General features: G+C 41.3%; 1 protein-coding gene across 1 annotated transcript in view; it reads right to left on the bottom strand.

Annotated features, from left to right (window-relative positions):
- Nucleotides 1–1856: 1856 nt before the first annotated feature.
- CABLES2 (Cdk5 and Abl enzyme substrate 2) overlaps nucleotides 1857–22251 on the bottom strand; it is a 52062-nt gene continuing 31667 nt past the window's right edge. Inside the window, exons 2-9 of the mRNA XM_035122078.2 lie at nucleotides 19546–19638; nucleotides 17129–17206; nucleotides 14715–14823; nucleotides 11953–12118; nucleotides 9672–9775; nucleotides 7977–8083; nucleotides 6571–6775; nucleotides 1857–5416 (exon numbers count right to left, since the gene is read on the bottom strand). Coding sequence (XP_034977969.2) covers nucleotides 5276–5416; nucleotides 6571–6775; nucleotides 7977–8083; nucleotides 9672–9775; nucleotides 11953–12118; nucleotides 14715–14823; nucleotides 17129–17206; nucleotides 19546–19638 — 1003 coding nt within the window. The 3' untranslated portion in view covers nucleotides 1857–5275. The remainder of the gene's footprint in view (nucleotides 5417–6570; nucleotides 6776–7976; nucleotides 8084–9671; nucleotides 9776–11952; nucleotides 12119–14714; nucleotides 14824–17128; nucleotides 17207–19545; nucleotides 19639–22251) is intronic.

Below are 22251 nucleotides of genomic sequence, written 5' to 3' on the forward strand. Positions count from 1 at the left end.
GGACGTCAGAGGACAAGATGGTTGGACAGTGTTCTCGAAGCTACGAACATGAGTTTGACCAAACTGTGGGAGGCAGTTGAAGACAGGAGTGCCTGGCGTGCTATGGTCCATGGGGTCACGAAGAGTCGGACACGACTAAACAACAACCTCTTATATGAAAAATTCGGGATACAGCATTCTTGGGACAGATACTGGGCCTAGAAATCCACCCGCTAAGCATGGCCTGCTAGGGCTGACACTTGTCCTGCAACTTCCATACTTGGTAACTTCAAGCTGCCGTTTTAAATTTGCCACAGTGCATTAGCTCAATGCTGCATTGCCGGATGTTAAACCAAAAGTTTTTTTGTTAATTGAATAAAAATAATGGATGCAATGCTACATGGCAAGATCCTTGATCCAGAGACTATTTTTCTATCTGGACCCCAACATTACGAAAGCAGAGCTCTAGCTAGTCCAGAAAAAGCAATAGCAAAACCCCCCCCCCCATTACTATAGGCAGATCCTTAAAAAAAACTATCTGCAAAGGCAGGCATTTATAGAAAGACATATAATAAGGGTTGCAATTGTTGTGCTCCCAAGCCTTCTCAAGCTGGTTGCTTCTGCAACATTTTGAATGGGCAACTCTGGTCACTTATCTAAATATCTAAATATATCGCTGATCAACTGGCATAAAAAGGCAGGCACTGAAACAGATGCCCTGTTTGTACTTATAATTGGAACAGTCGTAAGGAGCTATTTGTGGATTTTTTTTTCTATTTATACAGCTGCTGAGAAGAGTCAACTTCTCATCAGCTGAGGAATGAAATGTGTAACTAATTTATCATGCTTACATACATGAAGTTTTCTTCAAACCCATCAGAACTGAGCTTTGTTTCAAATATTTACTACAAAATAATTATTATGTAGTTTACTTTTACATCTGTATCAAACTGCCAAAAAATTCAAATGAAGCAATAACAGCAGGCTTTAGTGGCATTTTGGCCTCAGGAAATCATTAGAACACTGCGAAAATTAGAAACACTGTACTCTGGTACTGTAGACTAGATATGCCAACGCAGGGCTAGCTCAGATGTGGACTGCAATTCCAGCAGAATGGCCAATAGCCGGGGAGGATAGGAGTTTTAGTCCAAAACATCTGGAGGGCACCAAGTTGGGAAACCTTGTGCTAAAGTAAGTGTGCCAACTTCCAACACTACTAAATCTAGAATAATGCAAAGTATATTTTATACTGGTGGATTTTTAAACATAAAATTCTTACTTTACAAGTTCATGGCATGTGCTTAAAAAAACTACAAATTTGCAAACTTGTAATTTGAAGTTTCACTAAAAAGCACAAATATAGCAGAAAAAATGTGAATGTTATAGCCTTCTTTTGTTTACATTTTTCTAAGTGTTGCCACAAATTGTGTCAATTGAAATCTGTTCATCTCTGTAAAAAACGGAGGAATGTGTAAGAAAACTCTGAGCGCAGCTGGTTATTTGGAATTCTAGGTAACCCACCACAAGGGAACAAATATTTGTATCTCTGGTATTTGTTCCAAAATCTAGTCATTTCCCCCATAGTAGTCCATTTATTTATTTATTTAGCTACCATAGGTGGAGGGGAAAAGAAGAAAAAGGCATGCAAACTGTTTTTTAAAGGAATATTTATGACACTAACCTGAAATATCTTCAGGTGTGCTTGGTTATAAAATGGGTATCAAAACATTCAATTACACAGCATCTTATTAACAAATTCATTCATTTCCTTGGAAGAACATAATCAGACAATATACAAAGCAGGAACTTAAAATTTACGACAGCACAAAAATATTCTGTACATAAATATACAAACTTCAGTCCAGAGTGTTTTCTTGGGCTGAAGGTAGACAAGCACCATTATTTACATAAGATTACATAATTTAAACATCAACTGTTAAAGAGACTAGTATCTCTCTCCAACGAAAGCCTGGGATTTTACAGTGAATCTATGTTTGGTTGTAATAATAATTTTTACCACACAGTGGCAGCTTTTGCATGAAAAAGGAACACAAAGAGGCTTAGCTGATTGAGAATATGAACCAAAAAGATAAAGGTAAGAAAATGCAAACAGCAACCTTTCACCCCACCCCTCAATTCACATACACAACAGGATTCAAGAGCCAAATTGTTTCTAATCAGGTTAAGTCACAGCAATAAGATTCTCAACATACAAGTAAAGTTCAAATGGACAATTTGAGACTCAGTTCTTCATCTTTAGGTCTCTTGAAAAAAACATTTCTCTTGAGTTATGTATATGATGCTGGACCTTGGACATCTTTGAAGGCTTAATACAAACACATACACTATATATGATAAAATGGTGCTGGTAATCCTTTGCTTAACACATGGGCCAGCTGTTATCTGTAGGTACATTTGTGCAGAGATGAGAGGAAAACGGAGTCCAGATCTTGATCTAGTCTTCTTCCTAGAACTCACTACTTTGAAGAATTATAAATCCAGTTCACTAACAGAACTGATGCACCCATGCACTTTCCCTTGGGTATTCAGAACAATGAACATGCTCTGAGTGAAGATCAAGCCTTAAAACATGCAAAATAATTTATCTTTCTGCCCCACAGCCTGAATAATATTCTGTGCAAATTAAATATATGATAATACATTATCCAAAAGACAAAATTCACACACGTCATATTGGAAATTTACAGCCTCCAGAAGCTCAAATATATCCCCAAAGAATCAATCTACTTCTCACTTCATCACCCCTGTTTTTGGTTGGACAAGGTAATGATTGCTTCAGCTGGGGGGGGGGATGTTGGCAACTGGGGGGGTGGGGATGTTGGCAACTATTTCAACTCAAACACAGTGTGTTAATACAAGTCAATTGTGTTCATGATACAAGATGGACAGTTTTTTTTTTAAAAAAAATCAGTTTCAGGGAGAGGATTAAATGTTCTAACACTCTGTGAAGCCATTTCTAAACTTTATCTTGGGAACAGTTAGGATGTTGTCCTGCACTGGCAAAATTTACTGCGAAATAAGCATACTACAGCTCACATTTTGAACAGCACTAGTTAGTAAGCTATATAGCTCCTTGTACTACATTATACAAAAAGATGCTATAACTATGACTGGTGTTATTATAGCTAGATGTATTAACACTCAAGCCTTGGTCAGAGAAATGTTCTTAACTATGTTTGCTGCAATTTCAGTGACATCAAGCTGGCCTTAACTAAAATATTTATCCAAATGGTTTTATATTCATGCATAGGTGCTAGAAACAGGGACCAAAAAGCCAAAGAAGGTCTCTTCATGTACAAATCTTATCTGGAGTTTGGCATTGAACACTGCACACCCTTTTTCAAATGTTTCTAGCACCAAACTTTGCTATTCTCTCTCCCCTTCTCTGGTTTGTTTCGTGGCTACTCAATACATATACCCAAGTTACAATTTATGGCATTCTGGGTACTGGAAGTCATATAGCCCTCTTGACTTAAACATTTTTGAGAGAATCCTACAGGCAGAGATATTAAGAATTGTGGACTATACCACTTCAGACTGCAGCTGCGGTGGTAGCTATTAATCTTTGAATGATCTCTTGTGTGAGAAACTCCCTGTATTTAATAAAAGAGCACATCAGGAAGAACACTTTATACTGTACATGGCTTTTCACAAGTGTGCTGGTTTACTACACAATGGGGTGTACTATGTGCTTGAAAATATTATTCCGTGTCTGCACTGGTACAGTCCACAATTCTGCTATCTTTGTCTACTATTTCATTCTGCATGATGTATAGAACTGGCCAAAATCACAGTTAAAAATACATAAATCTATGAACATATCAAATAACAACATCCAAGAATATTAATTTTGTTCCCTGGCAAGTATCACACACACACACACACACACACACACACACTCTTTGACTTGTATCACAATATTGCTTAGAAAAGAAACTCAGCAGCCGTCAACTTTTCTGTTACAGCACAAGAAGTTAATGTTGTTCATCCTCAACATCTGGATGGTTAAGCCAAAAACATCTGGCTAACAGTGGTAGAAGTTGTATCATTTTTATCAACGCCACTGTGTTGGATATTAACCTCAATGAGTTTGGCTGTCTGAATGTGCAATGAAAAGTCAGGTTCATGAGAACCATCACAGTGGCAAAAAGCTTGGAAGAACCAATTTTTCTATTGGTTTTTTTTTTATATACAAAAGATTATTGAAGTCAGACATGCCTTTTTAGTCTCTCCGGCTTAATTTAGAAAATGACAGCTGCACAAGCTGAGACACACACACTCGTCAAGAGCACACAGGAAAGACAATACATGGAATACATTGTTTATAAATAAAACAGTTCATCATTCTAGCCTACAGCAAAGCTGTGACAAAAGGATGCCACCTTTGGGAGCTACAAGACCAAATTACCACCATAAAAATCAAAGGGCCCTCAGTCACACTCTGAAGGACAAGATAAAATGGAAATTGTTTTGCTATAGCTGCCTTGATCAACAAGTGCAATGTTTGGGAAATGTTTCAATAAAAAAGAAAAGTTTTTTAAATCATTGAACCAAGTAGAATATTGTTTTCAAATATACATCTTTTCTGGAAATGATAGTGGAGGTACAATGGAATTATTTCCTTATAGCAACAAGGTGAACAAAGGCAAAAGGATAAATTGCTGTTTAAGTTCAGAATTTGCCACTAAGCAACAAAAACAGAGCGAGAGACTGACTGGTACCAGCCCAGCTAAGTCTTAGGCACGTCTTTCTTTCTGTCCCGCACCTGCCCCCCCCCCCCCCCAAAGAAGAAGACAAGCTTCCATGGTTTTAAAATGTAAGAATTCTCAGAAATGCTATTGGAAGCATATGACGTTTTGGAATGGAAATGATGCTCTTTTAGATTCAAGGAAGGGGTGTGGGGGGAGAATGATAAAAGTTTAAGGAAATGAAAAAGTAGCAATACTTGGAGGGAAGAACAGATTATATCCGGGGTGGAGGGAATGGGGTGGGTGGGAAGGTAAATTAGGTATGACCAGCAGCATTTGTGGCAACTGGCGGCAAACCATTTGTGCTTTAGTGTCCAAAGTTCAACGTCTCCTCACTTCTGCCACTTCTCACACATGGAATCTGTGGTGTCTGCACCATCTTGGTAGCTCCACAAAAATCCCACTGCAGTCTTCATGTCGGGTATATACACAACATTGTTCAATATTGTGGCACGGGAAAGGACCAGATGCCAACACCAAAAAATCAGCCTCTAAGTACTGGCACTTCTGCTAGAATGCAGCTTTGGCTAGGGTTGCTGTGTAAGACGTCGGAAGTGAGGTAACACTTGGTTGTCTGGAAGGTAGAGGGCTAGTTCCAAAGCCACAAGTACGGTAAATTCAAATCCAATGAGATCCCTTCTGTTGAATCTGAATCTTTCTTCTAACTTCTGTAAGGACATAAAACCAGTAAAACAGGACATGAGCTGGTTGCTACAGATTAGTATGTTTTGCAGATGTTTAATGGCATTTTGGCCATCACCAATCTTTTTCAACCTGAGGGCCACATTCTTTTGTGTGCAACCTTTGGGGGGGGGGGCTAGTGGTGGCTAGGGCTAGAAGTAAAAGCTGGTGTGGCACTATTATTATATTAGATACCTTACCTGCCCTAAGGGCAAATCCTGGAGCAGATTATGACAATTTAAAGATACAACATTAAAATTCAGTTTAACACCTGAAAGAGTCTGTAGGTAAGGAGGTTGTCTTTTGGATACTTGCAACCCAAGTCATTTAGGACTTTAAACAAGAATGTAAGCAACTTGAACTGGGTCTGAAAACAAACTTGCAATCTCTGCCGCTGTTTTAGAACAGGGGTTATTTGAGTTCTACATGAAAACTTGGCCAGTAACCTGCTTGCTGCATTTTGGACCAGTTGAAGTTTCCACGTTGGGCAGCCCCACATAGATTGCAGCAATCTACTCTGGAAGGTACGAGACCATGGGGTACAGTGGCCATGCCATCTAAGTCCAAAAGAGCTTCCAGTTGGTGAACCAGCCATAGCCACAGATACAACTGAGAGATTTACATGACACCCCGCTCCAAATCTCCTGATAAAAGCTCCCAATGGTTTCAGTTAGGTGCTGAATAGCACAGGGGACAAGATAGAACCCTTTGCCAACCGCTCCCATGGCATCAAACAAGGGTCCTCTAATAACTGCATTATGGAAATGGCCTCGGAGGTAGGAGCAGAACCACTGAAGTAGTGTCCCCAACCCTGAGTGCCTGAGCCGTGGTCAACGGTATTAAAAAGCTGCCAAGAGATCAAGCAGGGTTGCACTCCTCTCCATCTCTCCCCTGAGAAGAGTAAGATATGACTCTTACCTTTCTACTGCAGAGTTGACATTCCAGACACATGAAAAAGGTGCAAGTTTCTCTCCCCACCCCCTGCCAATCCTCCCTGAAGCATCTCTGCTGTCAAAAGGGTACAAGCCTACATGTTTTCATTCAAAAATCATATTCATAGCTTTAGAAAACAATGTGACTTGCAAGCATCAGCATTTCCAGGGGTCTGGACACTCTTGGACATTATTCTGGCTATACTTACATCTATAAGGTGTTTGACCTCGTGTTTCTTGAGATCACTACTAATCTTGGCTGCAAGCAGCACACAAGCACCAGCACACAGTTTTCGGTTCTGTTTGTTGAGCTTGCCTTGCAGGACAAGCTTTTCGAAGTAAACATAAGCCATGGACACAGTTACTGGCTCCATGTTGCATTCCATACTCAGGTTCCGCATCTCCCTCTTTAAACTGTGGGCACAGAAAGAGGGGAAGAAATATATATATATATATATAGGTTGCCACAGCTTAGGAAACAAGACTCTTAATTCTTGAATTCTCATTTCTGCTTTTTGTCAGATGGCCTGTGTACGCTGCAGAAGGTAGCTGATGCTTGTATGCTTAAGAGGAGGAAGAAGAGGGTTTGGTTTTGCACACATCCATCGTGATGTGGATCAAGCAACATATGCATTGAATTGCAAACACACAACTGCATTAATTGAAGAGTCCTCTCTGACTTGATTTGCATCTGGAGAAAGGAGAACTCATTCTAATCTTGCAGGTAGGCGCTGAGCGAGGATATGGGTAAATAGCTGCAGCAGTGAGAAGCTGCTTAGGACTGCAGTGTTTCTTCTTGGAAGAGTGGCTGTTTGAAGGCTTCGGGGTTGAGGAAAGAACATGCATGGCTCTTTATCAGTGGAAAGGTGGGGGATGCGGTGTGACCAAGTAGCGATCTTCAGGTGCCCAAAGGAGTGTTAACCCAAATGGGAAGAGGAAGGGAGACACAAAATCAAGAACCGCCTCCTTCCCAGCTCAGGGGTCGGAAACTTTTTCAGCTTGAGGGGTACATACTCCTTTCTGGGCAACCATGCCTGAGAGCCAGTGTGGTGTAGTGGTTAAGAGGAGTAGACTTGTAATCTGGTGAACAGGGTTCGTGTCCCCGCTCCTCCACATGCAGCTTGGGCTAGTCACACTTCTCTGAAGTCTCTCAGCCTCACTCACCTCACAGTGTTTGTTGTGGGGGAGGAAGGGAAATGAGATTGTCAGCCAATTTGAGACTCCTTAGGGTAGTGATAAAGCGGGGTATCAAATCCAAACTCCTCTTCTTCTTTTACACCCCTGATTTCAATGATCAAGGAGTTCCTATCACCCACAGAACAATTATATCACACCCCAGCATCATACACTGCTTTCTAATAGGATCTTGACAAGTTATGGCGCAAGATGTCAAGCCAAGTTTATATGAGGTCACTGTGGCACACTTACTTGGGACAAAGTCCCAGTGAACGTATTGGGATACACCTGAGGAAACCTACATAAGAGTGGTCTGAAAGTATTTTAATAATATATATTAATTTCTGTTTGGGAGGAAAGAACCATGTTTCAAAGTGGTTTAGAAACACAGTAATGCCCTCTCCTGAGTATCGTCTTTACTATCCCTGTTTTAATTTACCTTCTGATTTTGCTTAGCGTCAGCTTGATGTGAGGAAACTTCTCTTTAAAGGTCTCATTCATATCCTTCTTAAGGTCCGATGGTTTCACGTATTCTATTACTGTGGTCTAAAACAAAAATAAAAAAGGAAAAGGGTTTACAGATCCTTACGCTGCCTTTACTGAAAGAGACTGAGAATATGATTAAGGATTCAAAGTGTCTCCATGAGAAACTAATCTACAGTAAGGGGCAAACTAGGTGGTGCTTAGAAGGTCTCCTTCTAACTCTCTCATCCCAACTAGCTCTATCACAACTCTCAGCACTGAACATCTTTTTTAACAAGATGCACAGCCTTCTTCTGTGACCAAGAGCCCATGAGCCTGGGTTTTGGCTATTCGCCTCTGTCTTGTTAGAGACAAGATAGAGCAAGTCTTGTCTTCCACACATTTCTAGGCCGGACTGCAGATGATCTCAGCAGAGTTGAAAGCTTGGCTTCAAGCCACACCACATCTTCAGAGCACGATGGCTGCTTGAGATGGTATCCTGCTATGGGAAGTTTCTGCTATTAACCATCATTTGCCCTTGTACAGGATTACAGCCAAGTACTCCTGTATCTAGGCCATCGCTGCAGAATCCTCAATGATAAAAGTTTAATCTCTCCGAGGACAGAAGGTTTTCAAAGCTCTTCGGTAATCTCTTAATCCTGTAATACTTGGCACTTCAAGAGTGGTGAAGGACTGGGAACTTGAACAGGTTTTCTCTACAGCAGCACGCCCTAGGGACTATTAGCAAACTCCCAAGGAGCCTAGAAGGTAATGTTAGAGGTTAACTGGAGAGTGAAGGAAAGTGGCGAAGCCTTGGCCTTTTGATGCAGTGAAGCAACAGTTCACTTCAAGCCCGTATAATTGGCTAGATGAAATGTGGGACTTTTGAGTTCATTAGGATTTACTTGCTGGATTAGACAAGGACTCTGTCTAGTCTACCACCTGTTCTCCAATAGTGACCTGTCAAATACCCCTGGAAAGGTCAGGAGCCACACATGATTAAGGATCCCCCAGTGTGTACCTCTAAGAACTGGAAATACCGTACTTAGCGTTTGTGTTCACCTTTAATGTGTTTAAAATACTTCATACACATTCTCAGCAATCCTTGCAACAATCTTGTTATGGCAGATCACTATTATTCCTATACTGGAGATTGGGTTGAAGAGGAAACTCTGAAGAATTGTGGCTTGCCCAAAGCCACTTGGTAAATTCACACCAAGGTGATTCAGCAAATAAATAAATAATAGATTTTTTAAAAATTTAAAAAAATGATTAAAAATCAATCAATCACCTGCTCAGCCTTGCGTCATCGAGACAAGAATGCTGACACCACCTCCCACAACAGCTAGTGTAGACAGCTAAGGAGTGAAAGCTACATTGTGCTTCCAGAAGAATAGAATAAGCACCACCTCTCACTTGTATTTATAACTTGCATCACACCCCCACACAGAAAACAGGATATATTGTATTTTTAATCTTGTGTGGAAGCTGCCCGAGGAATGTTTATTGATGGATGGCTATAATTCCAAATTTAAATGAAACATGCAAAATTTGGAAAAGGAGACATTTTTATTTGCACCGGGGTCATACGAAGCCAGAACCCAGGATCTGTACTACACTACGACTACAATGCCTTATTTGCGAATTAATTTGCTCTACACCAGCTTCGTACCATGTACGATGCAAAGATGAGGACACGTTTGTGCTTCCCACAGGGCCATTGAGGATCTTCCAGGAGATTGGGGTTGTACTCTGCTAACTCGCCAACTTCATTTCCTAGAAAAAATAAAAGAAAAGAAATGTACTAGGAGTTCACTGGCACAGTAAAGGAGAGCTTTAAAGGTGAAAAAAACATGCAATAAAGCCTTTCTAAGTGGTCATCACTACATCATGTGGGAACAAATTCTATAGCTCAATTTAAAGCATTTTCTGTGAAGAAGTGGTTTCGAGAAAGTTCAGGTAACAACCAAGGAAGGTTTTAGGAAACAAAATACTAGCATTCAAGAAGACTTTATCCACGCGGATAAATGAACCCATTTATCAGAGCAGATCATTAGATGGAACAATCCCAAGCTGTACCACTTCAACCCAAAGTCTAGCTTGTTTCTGCACTGTGATGAATAATAAACCCTCTATATTTAGAAGCTCCGATACGTAGAACAAACATAAAAAACACATCCCTGCATGGCAGCATTACTAACAATTTCACAGGCCCAGGAATCTCAACATGAGCACTCTGCAAGATCTCGCGAGATCTCTGTGAGAACTTGCAACCCATATAAGTAAGGGAGGCTGCGGCAGGAGTGGCAGCAGGGCAGGGCGACACTGTCCCATTTTGCCTCGGAGTGAAGCAGGATGCGCCGCCCCTGGGAGACCCCTATTCCCCTCCCAGAGCTATAATTCCCAAACTGGTTCAACAGCCAACCCCTCTTCCCTGGGAATTCTGGGAACTGCAATGGGGCATTCCAATAAGTTTCAGCACCCTTAACAAACTACAGTTCCCAGGATTCTTTGAGGAAAGCCGTTACTGTTTGAAGTGGTATGATACGGCTTTAAATATATATATAGGGCAGGTGGGGCCTTACTGGGCACAGAATGCTGACAACTTGAAGGGAGGGCAAATGGAAACTAGAAGGAATGGCATATCCTGAAAGAAGGCGTGTCTAAAATCCTGAATAGAAGCATTATATATTGCATGTTTTTCCTATTGAGCTCGGTTATATTTCCATAACTGTCTTTGCATCTTAAGTGGAACTGGCTTCCTAGTTTCAAATTCAAAAGGTGGCATTCATAAATTAGGACTTTTGAAAAAGTTTGCAAAAGCCGAATGTTGGCTGGATAGGATATTTATTAAATGCCAGCTCAGTACTGCAGTAAAGTTGTTGGCACTCTGCCCAGATTCTTATAAGACCCATTTAAGGCATTGCCCTGATTCTCAGAAAATGTCTTGCCTGTATCCTTATGCCTACATATGGTTATGAAGCCCAAATAAATAGTTCTTTTTAGATGGTCCTGATATTTCAGTGCTGAAATTAAGCAACATCTAGGACTGAAATATTCCATTCAACCACAAGGAAATCTGATTAAATTGGTTTAAGAGCGGCTTTGTGTATATTCAGCATGCCTGAACATTTCCTGCAGGGGCATGGAAGCTGGTATCTTCTCTAGGCAGAGTTTTGCTTTTTGAAATTGTTACCCTTTTTATTATAAAAATACAAGTCTGTAGCCCTTGTTGAGGGAACACTGCCCTGGGAACTTCTTGGAATTATTAAATGAATAACTAAAAAATAATATTAACGATGGGAGAAATTCAGCAGATTGGTCTGTTTGTCTGACTTTGCACAAAATTGATGGTGGTGGTGGTAATAATAATAATAATAATAATAATAATAATAATAATAATCACGAAGAGTCGGACACGACTAAACGCCTAAACAACAACAATAACAACAACAATAATAACTTCTATCCCATCTTTCTTGCTGAAGGAGTCCAGTTATCCATTCTTCCTTAACAACAATTGGTTGAAAACATGCGCATGAACCAGGCAGTGAGATGGGCAGAAAACTAGTTTGGAAAGGCAGAATACAAGTGGAGATTGTGAGATGGGACTGTATATCTTCTGAGCAAGGACCTGTCCTTCCCATGCTCATTATTCTAAAGTATCATGTACACTAAAGGCATTCTATTAATACTACTATTCATTACTGCTAATGCTACTACTATTAATGACAAAGGGCCTTGAACCCTTGAAAGCTCCGAATTCTCTAACATACTCTAAATGGAATTCAAATTCTCTAAATGGAATTTATATTCTGATTCCTCTTAATCTCATTTTGGCCAATCAAAACATATTGCTGACAGTATTTCATCATCACCTTTGCTTTTTTTAAAAAAACAATGTCAGCACAGAAGGACAACAGAAGGGCATAGAGGAGTCACATGGTGTTTACCAATATCTGCTGTGGAAGGTATTGTTTTGGCTGTTGGAGTTTTGTATCTTGATCCGCCAGTACTCCGCAGAATGGAGGCTCGGCACACAGGGACAGGACCATGGACATCATTTTTGCGGCCAACAAGAGCGTTCGTCGGATACAAGAACTTTGCGTAAGACACAACCTGCAAGATAGCCAGTCCCAATTAACGTTAGCATAGTCACCTTGTGATTTTTGCAGGGATCTTTTGAACACCGGACTGCAAGTTTAAAATTTCTTCTCTTGTGATAGGAAGCCCCTTAGAATCAACTCTGAAGACACAGTCTATCTCAGTTTAACTGCTATGTCTTAAATGCAACCGATAGTTTGGGGAGAACTGGAGAGCTATTTAAAAAACAAATAGCTGCCATTTCTGCAGATATCAGCTGGACCCCAATTCACTGTGTTTACAGTTAGAGTAAATCTGATGAATTGTACACGCACACACACACACACACACACACAACCAAGGACCTAATAGCTTTCATACGGAATTCTAAAAAGCAATGGGGGAAAGGGAGACAAGAGATTACATTAATGCTCTGTTATACTTTCAACAACCTCAGATATGCAGATGACACAACCTTGATGGCAGAAAGTGAGGAGGAATTAAAGAACCTTTTAATGAGGGTGAAAGAGGAGAGCGCAAAATATGGTCTGAAGCTCAACATCAAAAAAACCAAGATCATGGCCACTGGTCCCATCACCTCCTGGCAAATAGAAGGGGAAGAAATGGAGGCAGTGAGAGATTTTACTTTCTTGGGCTCCTTGATCACTGCAGATGGTGACAGCAGTCACGAAATTAAAAGACGCCTGCTTCTTGGGAGAAAAGCAATGACAAACCTAGACAGCATCTTAAAAAGCAGAGACATCACCTTGCCGACAAAGGTCCGTATAGTTAAAGCTATGGTTTTCCCAGTAGTGATGTATGGAAGTGAGAGCTGGACCATAAAGAAGGCTGATCGCCGAAGAATTGATGCTTTAGAATTATGGTGCTGGAGGAGACTCTTGAGAGTCCCATGGACTGCTAGAAGATCAAACCTATCAATTCTTAAGGAAATCAGCCCTGAGTGCTCCGTGGAAGGACAGATCGTGAAGCTGAGGCTCCAATACTTTGGCCACCTCATGAGAAGAGAAGAATCCTTGGAAAAGACCCTGATGTTGGGAAAGATTGAGGGCACTAGGAGAAGGGGACGACAGAGGACAAGATGGTTGGACAGTGTTCTCGAAGCTACGAACATGAGTTTGACCAAACTACTGGAGGCAGTGCAAGACAGGAGTGCCTGGCGTGCTATGGTCCATGGGGTCACGAAGAGTCGGACACGACTAAACGACTAAACAACAACAACATAGTTTCAGGTTGAACTGAACTCCTGCTTTTAACATCTTTCTGGAATAACTTTCAAAATGCTCCACAAATGGATTCTCAAAACCTAATGCACCAAAGTGTTATTGCACTGGACAAATACCATATCAACTAGGTATTGATTACTGTGTTCTGGTGATCAAATGAGATTTCTCCGTATCTTGGGCTTTGGTTTTACTAACAGTCAGGGATGCCTCTTCAATGGGCTCTGATGGGAACATGATACTTGGTTAATTGAACATTAACAGATCCTATCTTTTAGCTACCAAACTCGCTACACCTGCATGGATGGGGCCTGAAGGAAGAAACAGAGTCTGGGCACAGACTTCACCAATCTGCTGTCTCCAGGAGTTTTGGAGTATAACTCTCATTGGTGCTGATGGGAGTTGTAGCCCAAAACCTTTGAAGGGCACCAGGGTGACAGTTTTGCAATATCTGGATCAGTGTTTCCCAAACTTGGGTCTCCATCTGTAGTTGGACTACAGTTCCCATCATCCCTAACTAGCAGGGCGAGTGATCAGGGATGATGGGAATTGTAGTTCAAACGCAAATGGAGACCCAAGTTTGGGAAACACTGATTTAGATGCTTCACTGGCTGTGTGGAGGAGCCTTGCAAGTTCCAAACCATATGCCATTTCCTTTTGGGGAAATTGACACTGCTGTGAAATAACAGGATTCCTGCCATGCTCAAGCTGATTACTGCACGTGCTCCCCATGTGGAAACCGATAAATGCAAAAGTCTTCCCATCAGCCAGAGAAGCAGAAAGTACTAAACAACCTTACCTATGATCATATGCAACCAACCAAACGTCTAGACCAGAGGTTGCCAACATGCTTCCTTTCAAATGCTGCTGTCCTCTAACTCCCATTAGCTCTAATTAGTTCAATCAACCTTTACCGGCATACAAAGAAGACAAGAATATATGAATCGAAACAGAGAATTGGCATCTGCTCACAGGAGGAGATGCTTTGAGATCAAACTAAACAGGCCTAGGAAGTTAAAAAAAGTACCACCCAAGTCTTATGACAACGTAGTTTCATAGCATTGCTCAGATATTCTACTTTCTCCATACCTCTCCTTCAGCATGGGGCTCATTAGCTGTGCCGCCTGGGGCTGATGGAAGTCCAACAGCTTGTGTGGGTGCAGTGTTGGCTACTCTTGGCCCAAATAGTATCAGAAGAAGTCAAAAGAGTATGTCTGAATTGCATCAAGAGAGAGCTGAAGGATCCGCGGGAGGATGTATGAGCAACCATGAACGGCACATGTGGGCTTAAACCACCAGGCTTGCTCTTGATTTTTGTACCGGAACTGATGAGGCCCCACAACTTCCAAAAACAAGCAAAGAGACCCACTGTTCGCCAACAGGCTCCTTACCTTGCCATCAGCTCCTAGCTCGACCCCTTCCATTCCTAGCACCATCTCCGTAGAGACCGAAACGCCACCAGAAGGATGTCTCTGCTTCTGCCCCTCTATTCTCAGTTCACTGTTAAGGGCAGAATAGGCAAGATAGGAATTAAAGCTGTTTCTTCTCATCCTAGCTGTGTAGTAAAAAAAAAAAATCCAAACAAAATAAAAACAAGCCCCTCAACACAGCTAGAGATTAGGAGGCCAATTCCCACGTCTTCTCTGCTGCCATAAACATTTGTTCTTAAAAGGCTCAAGACATAAAAACTCACTGAACCAGCAAAGGGGATATAAGCAAAGGCCCTGAGATCTTCCTATTTTTAAAGTAATTCAACTCGAGGGTAATTCATACTTTATTTACACACACACACACACACACACACACACACACACACACAGAGAGAGAGAGAGACAAGCTCGACTCTGCAAGGAATTCCCATGATTGGACACAGAATTCTGAACACATTATTGCTGGTTTTGGATGTGATCCCTGAACTGCAATTCTGGGGGTACGTGGGATTCTCAGGGAGAATACGAAGAGCTTCAACTATGTACAGTATTGCAAAATCCACATGGATGTGAATCCAGCTGTGGGAACCCATTTGCCTACTTTGTCTACTCTGTCCTTTAATTTTTTTTAAAAAAAATAAAAATCTGCACAAAATAAATTTTTTCTTGCGTTTGCTAATCCATTTATAGGCTGTTTAAATCCAAAGCCAGCATGGATTGAATGTGTTCAATAATTATGTACAAGTCAGTTTCAACACATCAATGACCTTGGGATTTCAGGGCTAAAAAATTCAGTCAACGCCAAGATTTGAAGAGATACCGAAACATACTGTTTATCATCTTAATGCACACATGTATCTGAAGGAGGCATATGTATTTAAGGCTTACTATCTGGGTATATAAAATATACAGAGAAATGTATTCCTTTCCTAAATTATCCATCAGTAGCTGCCAGATGACATGTTTTACAGGCTTCTGGGATTTCTAGCAGAGGTCATTGTTCATAACTGCACTATCCGATACCTCGCCTTGTTTCAAATCCTCACCCCACCCCTATCATTCATCTAGTTTTCAGCAAATGCTCTTTTGAGTGACCTTGCAGTGTTCCCACTGAGCTGGAAAGAAAGTTTCCCATAGTCTATTTATGGAAGGCACATCTGTATGTCAAGTTCTGTCATAAAAATATCCGTTTCCTTCTTCAGTGTGCTATGCATATGAGCTTGAGTGACAACAGAAATCGTGTTCTGTTTGTTCTGCGCTTGGCCAGGCCTGATTAAGCGTTAGATGTAGGCAGAGGAGAACTGGAACACTTTTATCGGTTATAAGTAGGACATGCCCAAAGACCTGGAAAGTAAACGTCTGCTTACACCGACAAACTTTTAAAAAACAACCCACTAGTGAAATCAAATGTGTAATTTTTATTTACAGCATTCATACACCAGTTTGTTCAGGCAGAGCTTGGAAAACGATTTATATGAAATAAATGGTGAAAAGCAAATGGGAATCATGAAATAAATGGCATTGCCTTCAATGCTACTGTTCTTTTTTTGCATTTACAGTGGTGCCTCGCTTAACGAATGCCCTGCTTAACGAAATTTCCGCTTAACAAAAGGATTTTTCGAGAGGAGGTTGCCTTGCTAGACGAATTCATTTTATGAAAAATTCGTCTAGCGAATTGTGGTTTCCCATAGGAATGCATTGAAATTCAATTAATGCGTTCCTATGGGCAAAAAAAAAATCAAAAAAAATATTCAATGCATTCGTATGGGATTCGCTAGATGAATTTTTCGTTATAAGAAAAGACCCGTGGAACGAATTAAATTTGTCTAGCGAGGCACCACTGTACTTTATTTTATCTTCTGCCCGGTTTTGGTTACTTAATTTAAATCATATTGGTGGAACTTGTATTGTTTCATACAGTGTTCACTTTAAACTTTTAAGTTAGGTTATTTGTATTGTTTTTGTGCTTGTGTTGATATTATGGTTTATAATTGTTTCCAATGTGTTTAGGACCACTGCACTTCTCGTTTCTTTGGCACATTGTGAACCATTTTGGGCCCAGTTTTCTGGAAAAGCGGCATAAAAGCAAACCAAAGAGGATGTTAGAGCATAAGTAAAAACCATAAGCAAACATAAGGAAACAGCAGGAAAACCAGGGTTCAAATCTTCACCCAGCCATGAAGCTAGCTGGGTCACCTTGGGCCAGTCACTGTCTCTTAGGCCATCCTACCTCACAGGGATATTGCAAGGATAAAATGGAGAAGCACCATGAATATTACCTTAAGCTCCATGGAGAAAAAGTGGAATTCCAAATGTAATAATAAACATATAACCAATGGAAAGTTAGAGGTCTGACAAAAACAGCAGCTACTCACCTGATCCGAAAATTCTCCCCATAGGGCATGATAGAAAAAGCCACACACAAACTTCGTTTAGCACAAATTAATACTATCCTAAAAAGAAATACAGACAGCGTGCAGTGAATCATGGGAAATATATTGCATTCATATCTAGCCTTCCTATCTTGAGTTAGAAGAGCTCTCTGGGAGCGGTGGGAACCTAACTTTGTAACACCCACATACACAACTTAGCCGTTTTTTCCTTGCTTTTTTTAGCCCAACAGCCACATTTCGGGAAACCTTCCTTTTTTTAAAAAACACACACACAAATAAACAATATTTTCATTAAGGTTTTTCATAATACAATTTAAAAAGTTACCAAAAATACAAATAGAATAAATAGAATACGAAGCCCTCTCTTAAAAGTAAATTTTAGCCCTAGCAACCCAGATGTTTTCGACTACATTCTTGGTGGTTTAGTCCACAACATCTGGAGAGCATCAGGTTGGGGAAGCCTGCTTTTGAAGTAACACTACATCCGTTTTCACAGAGATTATTCCTATGTAAGAATAAAATTATCTAGGAAACTATCTTGAAAACAAAGTGTATTTTGCTCTAACTTTCCCATTAGCCACGAGTTCTCTACCAGTCCCTCAAGTACCTGCTCCAATAGGGCACAGAAATATTAACTACCTATTGGGCAGAGGTGAGAAAGAAGCATAGGCCCTGAATTCGACCTCCATGATGGAACTGCTTAGAGTCCAACCCAGCCGGCTATGTGGTGCTGTGGTGTCAGATAGTTAGGGCTTGCTGATCAGAAGGTTGGCAGTTTGAATCCCTGTGATGGGGTGAGCTCCCACTGCTTGGTCCCTGCTCCTAACAACCTAGCAGCTCAAAAGCACAGCAAAGTGCAAGTAGAAAAATAGGTACTGCTCCAGCGGGAAGGTAAACGGCGTTTCCGTGCGCTGCTCTGGTTTGCCAGAAGCAGCTTAGTCATGCTGGCTCCCTCGGCCAGTAAAGCGAGATGAGCACCACAACCCCAGAGTTGTCCGCGACTGGACTTAACAGTCAGGGGTCCCTTTACCTTTACCTAGGCCCATTGGAATTAGCGAGTGCAATAAAGTTAAGTCCATTAAATTCAGTGAGTTAAGCATTTCAGAAGATAACATCACCTTAAACTATGTTCCTAATATATGGGGCTTAACAAATGGTCAACGTAAATGGACTCTCTCTTATACCTGCAAAAAGATTAATACTGATACATTGGAAAGACAAAAATATGGCTTCCTTTTATTTATTAAAACCATCGTGGCTCATGAATCAATGTATACAGGAATAAAATAAATCTATCTATGTATATATATTATATATTTTTGTAATCCTAATTTTAATGACACTTCGTTATTGCTATTATATAATGTATACTTCATCTTCCTTCCCCCCTTTTCCTCTCTAATTTTGTCTTTATCATTTATTCAAATCTACTGCAAAAGTTTCAATAATTATTTTTTTTTAAAATGCGAGTTTACTCGAGTAAGATTTATCAGTGTTTCCAAAACTTGGGTCTCCAGCTGTTTTCGGACTACGATTCCCATCATCGCTGACTACTGGTCCTGCTAGCTAGGGATGATGGGAGTTGTAGTCCAACAACAGCTGGAGGCCCAAGTTTGGGTAGCACTGATTTAGATGAATGCCACCATAATCCCCCGTTAGCAAGGTTTTCACATCAAGGTGTTTTACACCAAACATGGTCACTTGTGAACATATAGATTACAGCTAGAGTAGAGCCATTTAGCATAATTTAACTGCAAGGTGGATAATAATAATAATAATAAATTTTTATTTATACCCCGCCCTCCCCAGTCAAAAACCGGGCTCAGGGCGGCTGACACCAACAGAACCACAATAAAACATAAAAACAATTAATTAAAATACAGATTAAAATACAGTATTAAAATTTAAAGTGCAGCCTCATTTCAAGTAGGCCATAAGTGGCTGACACCAACAGAACCACAATAAAACATAAAAACAATTAATTAAAATACAGATTAAAATACAGTATTAAAATTTAAAGTGCAGCCTCATTTCAAGTAGGCCATAAATCCAAGCCATGAGGGAGAAAAACACAGGGGTCAGGCTGAGTCTAACCCAAAGGCCAGGCGGAACAGCTCTGTCTTGCAGGCCCTGCGGAAAGATGACAAATCCCGCAGGGCCCTGGTCTCCTGGGAAAGAGCGTTCCACCAGGTTGGGGCCAGTACTGAAAAGGTCCTGGCTCTAGTAGAGGCCAATCTAGCCATCTTATGACTCGGGATCTCCAGAATATTATTATTTGTGGACCTTAAGGTCCTCCGCGGGGCATACCAGGAGAGGCGGTCCCGTAGGTACGAGGGTCCCAAGTCACATAGGGCTTTAAAGGTCAAAACCAGGGCTTCCTTCAGTTACAGAAAGGTTACCTGCTGTTCCTTGTGTCATACTGCCTCATGTTCTTGATGAAGTGGATCTTCTTCAAGCCTTTATGTCTTGGTGATCCAGATACGTGTTTGGTTCTACGATTTAAGAAAGTAAGGGGAAATGCGAGTAAGATCTGGGCAAAATGTAAATTAAAAGGGTAATAAAAAGGATGCACATGTCGGAGTCGGAATGAGTACACATGCAGGACCTGAGGAATTTGTCTTGGAAAAGGGTGCAGGGGGGAAAGGACTTGCAACGCATGCAACAAGAGAAGGTTAATGCTGCTTTTGAACAAGTACCTTCGCACACTGGCACATTCCACTATGTCTTCTACAAACTCTAGAGAGCAGCGCTGGGAGATAAAACGCCTTCTGCAAAAATGCACAACACCACGAAGAGCGAACAATATTAGTTCATGGTCTCCGAGATCAGCAAGCCGTCTCAAGTACAACAGTGGCCCGGCATGCAAGCTTTCCCCGAGCTGTAGCTTTCAACTTTCAGGGAACACCTTTCATACAGATCTGCTGAGGAATTTCCAAGTGTCGCTCGTAGAAACTCTGAATATTTTTGGTCATGGGTTAAAAAAAACCCACACACACCAAAAAACAACAACCCACCATGCCAATGAAGGGTCCAGCTTGTATACCCCTACCCCAATCAGAAAACTGGCTCAATACATATTATTTTGCCTAGGCTTGCAGAGCTACTATTTACAACGTACCGGCTGTCCTCGGCTGGGCGAGGCGGCTATGGTAGTGTACAAGTGAGGACCGGCTCTACCAATAGGCAGAAAGAAGTGACCAGCAGTAGTGTGTGCTATGCAGTAGAGCACACTGTCTCAACTCCAGTGCTGAACGGCCAGTCCAGTCAGCTTCTGTGTGGCCGCAGCACAGTTTGTGTGATCTGGTCATTCAATGAGTTGGCCCTGGCCACAGTGCTCTTCCTGGAAGCCAGGTGCTGCTGGAGATTACTGCTCCCCCTCCTCAAACATGAGCAGGGGGAGGCTTACAGCACCCCAACTTTACACATACTGAAGGGCCAGTACTTTTATTTAAGACACACATAATTGATATGAAAATAGTTGCATAGTATTTAGGATTCAAATACACAGGCAGGGGGCCCCATGGGCGTGTAGCTTGCAAACTGTTATCAAATGCCTGCCTTTCTCTACACGCCCAGTAAAGGAGGAGGGGAGTACAAGCTGGGTTCACAGGACCAGATAAGGGAGAAGGGTGTATTGCATTTGGAAGACATGTGTTTTTGTAGTTAAGGAAATAAGGTGTTGGCCTGTTTTTGACTGTATAAAAGTATTGAAAATCCACAATTCTGTGTGCAGGTTGCGAGCTGATTGCACTGCACCATTTACTTAGCATATGCTGAGCAAATAAATCTTGTTGTATCCTGCCTGGCATGTTGCCTCTTTGTGTTGGTTCCATTGCTCCTAATACCCGGGTGGGACTTAGGTCCTACATTTCTAAAATGTTTTATTCTGGGCCTGCACTGCAACAAAAGTGTAGGTCGGCAGCAGCTTCTATGTGCAAGTGACTCTCTTGGTCTGAAGATGGGAATGAGGCGGGTAGATCATACAGTTTTGGACTCCAGGCTCATGCTCTGAAAATCCTCTATGTACAAAAGAAGACTTCCCGACAAGAAAAACTTAGTACGAAGGTAGGAATGCCTCCCCAATAGAGATACTGCTAGTGGATTATTATTTTTAATGCATCCCCATGTAACAAAAACAAAACAAAACAAAAACCTGCATGGCAAATTATGGGCAGTGCTACTCTAAATCTCTCTTGATTAATTAGCTGATTAAAAGTCTAAGCCAGGGGTTCCCAACAAAATTTTCTCGAGGACCCCTCATCGAGCCGCTATTGTGACAAGGACCCCCATTAATTCCTAATCCTAAAATTAAAAAGTGAGAGCCAAATTAAGAGTCTTTTTATATTTTATATTTATACGTTTTTTACAGTTCTTCCTCTTCATCTGTAGGCCTTTGTCGTTTTAACGAACCACTTTTTAACCAACGGTCCATTTTTAACTACGCGAACTGTAGCTTCCGCGAAAAACAACGCTTTGTTTACAAACACTACTGTTTTGCAAAGATGCAGCGCGCGCCAGGGAGGAGAATGGAGAAGACAGGGTACCTGCGCAGTAGCGCACAAATGAAGCCGACGCGCGCAAAGCATCTTGGGGAGGTGAGCGTTAGTAGAATGTGTGCACTGCCTCTTTGCAATACAGTAGTGTTTTGTAAAGCGCCACCTAACGGCATATAGCAGAACTACTGCCTCTATCTAATTCTAGTTTTGCGCTAGACTCTGCTCATGCAGGAAGCGGCCAAAACAAAAAATCTGTTATCATACGAAATATATTTAATATATTTTTTTATTCTAATAGCATCTTGCGGACCCCTCTGGCATAGCGTGCGGACCCCTGGGGGTCCCCGGACCACCTGTTGGGAACCACTGGTCTAAGCATTCAAAAGCAGGGTCTCCCACCTGCACCCTAAAACTTCTGCTACTTCCTTCTGTGTAATGTGAAGCTCATCTCTATTATAGCATTCAGAGATCCAAGAAGTTTAAATGAACAGGGAAAGCAGCCTGTACACTCTGGAAACCCCCAGATAACTAATGCCACCACAAAACATCTCACTTGGCTGACACCATCTCCTCTGTGGCTTATTTAAGATGCCAGGTAATCCTGCCTTT

The sequence above is a fragment of the Zootoca vivipara genome, chromosome 7, assembly GCF_963506605.1.
Source record: "Zootoca vivipara chromosome 7, rZooViv1.1, whole genome shotgun sequence".
Lineage (NCBI taxonomy): Eukaryota > Metazoa > Chordata > Lepidosauria > Squamata > Lacertidae > Zootoca > Zootoca vivipara.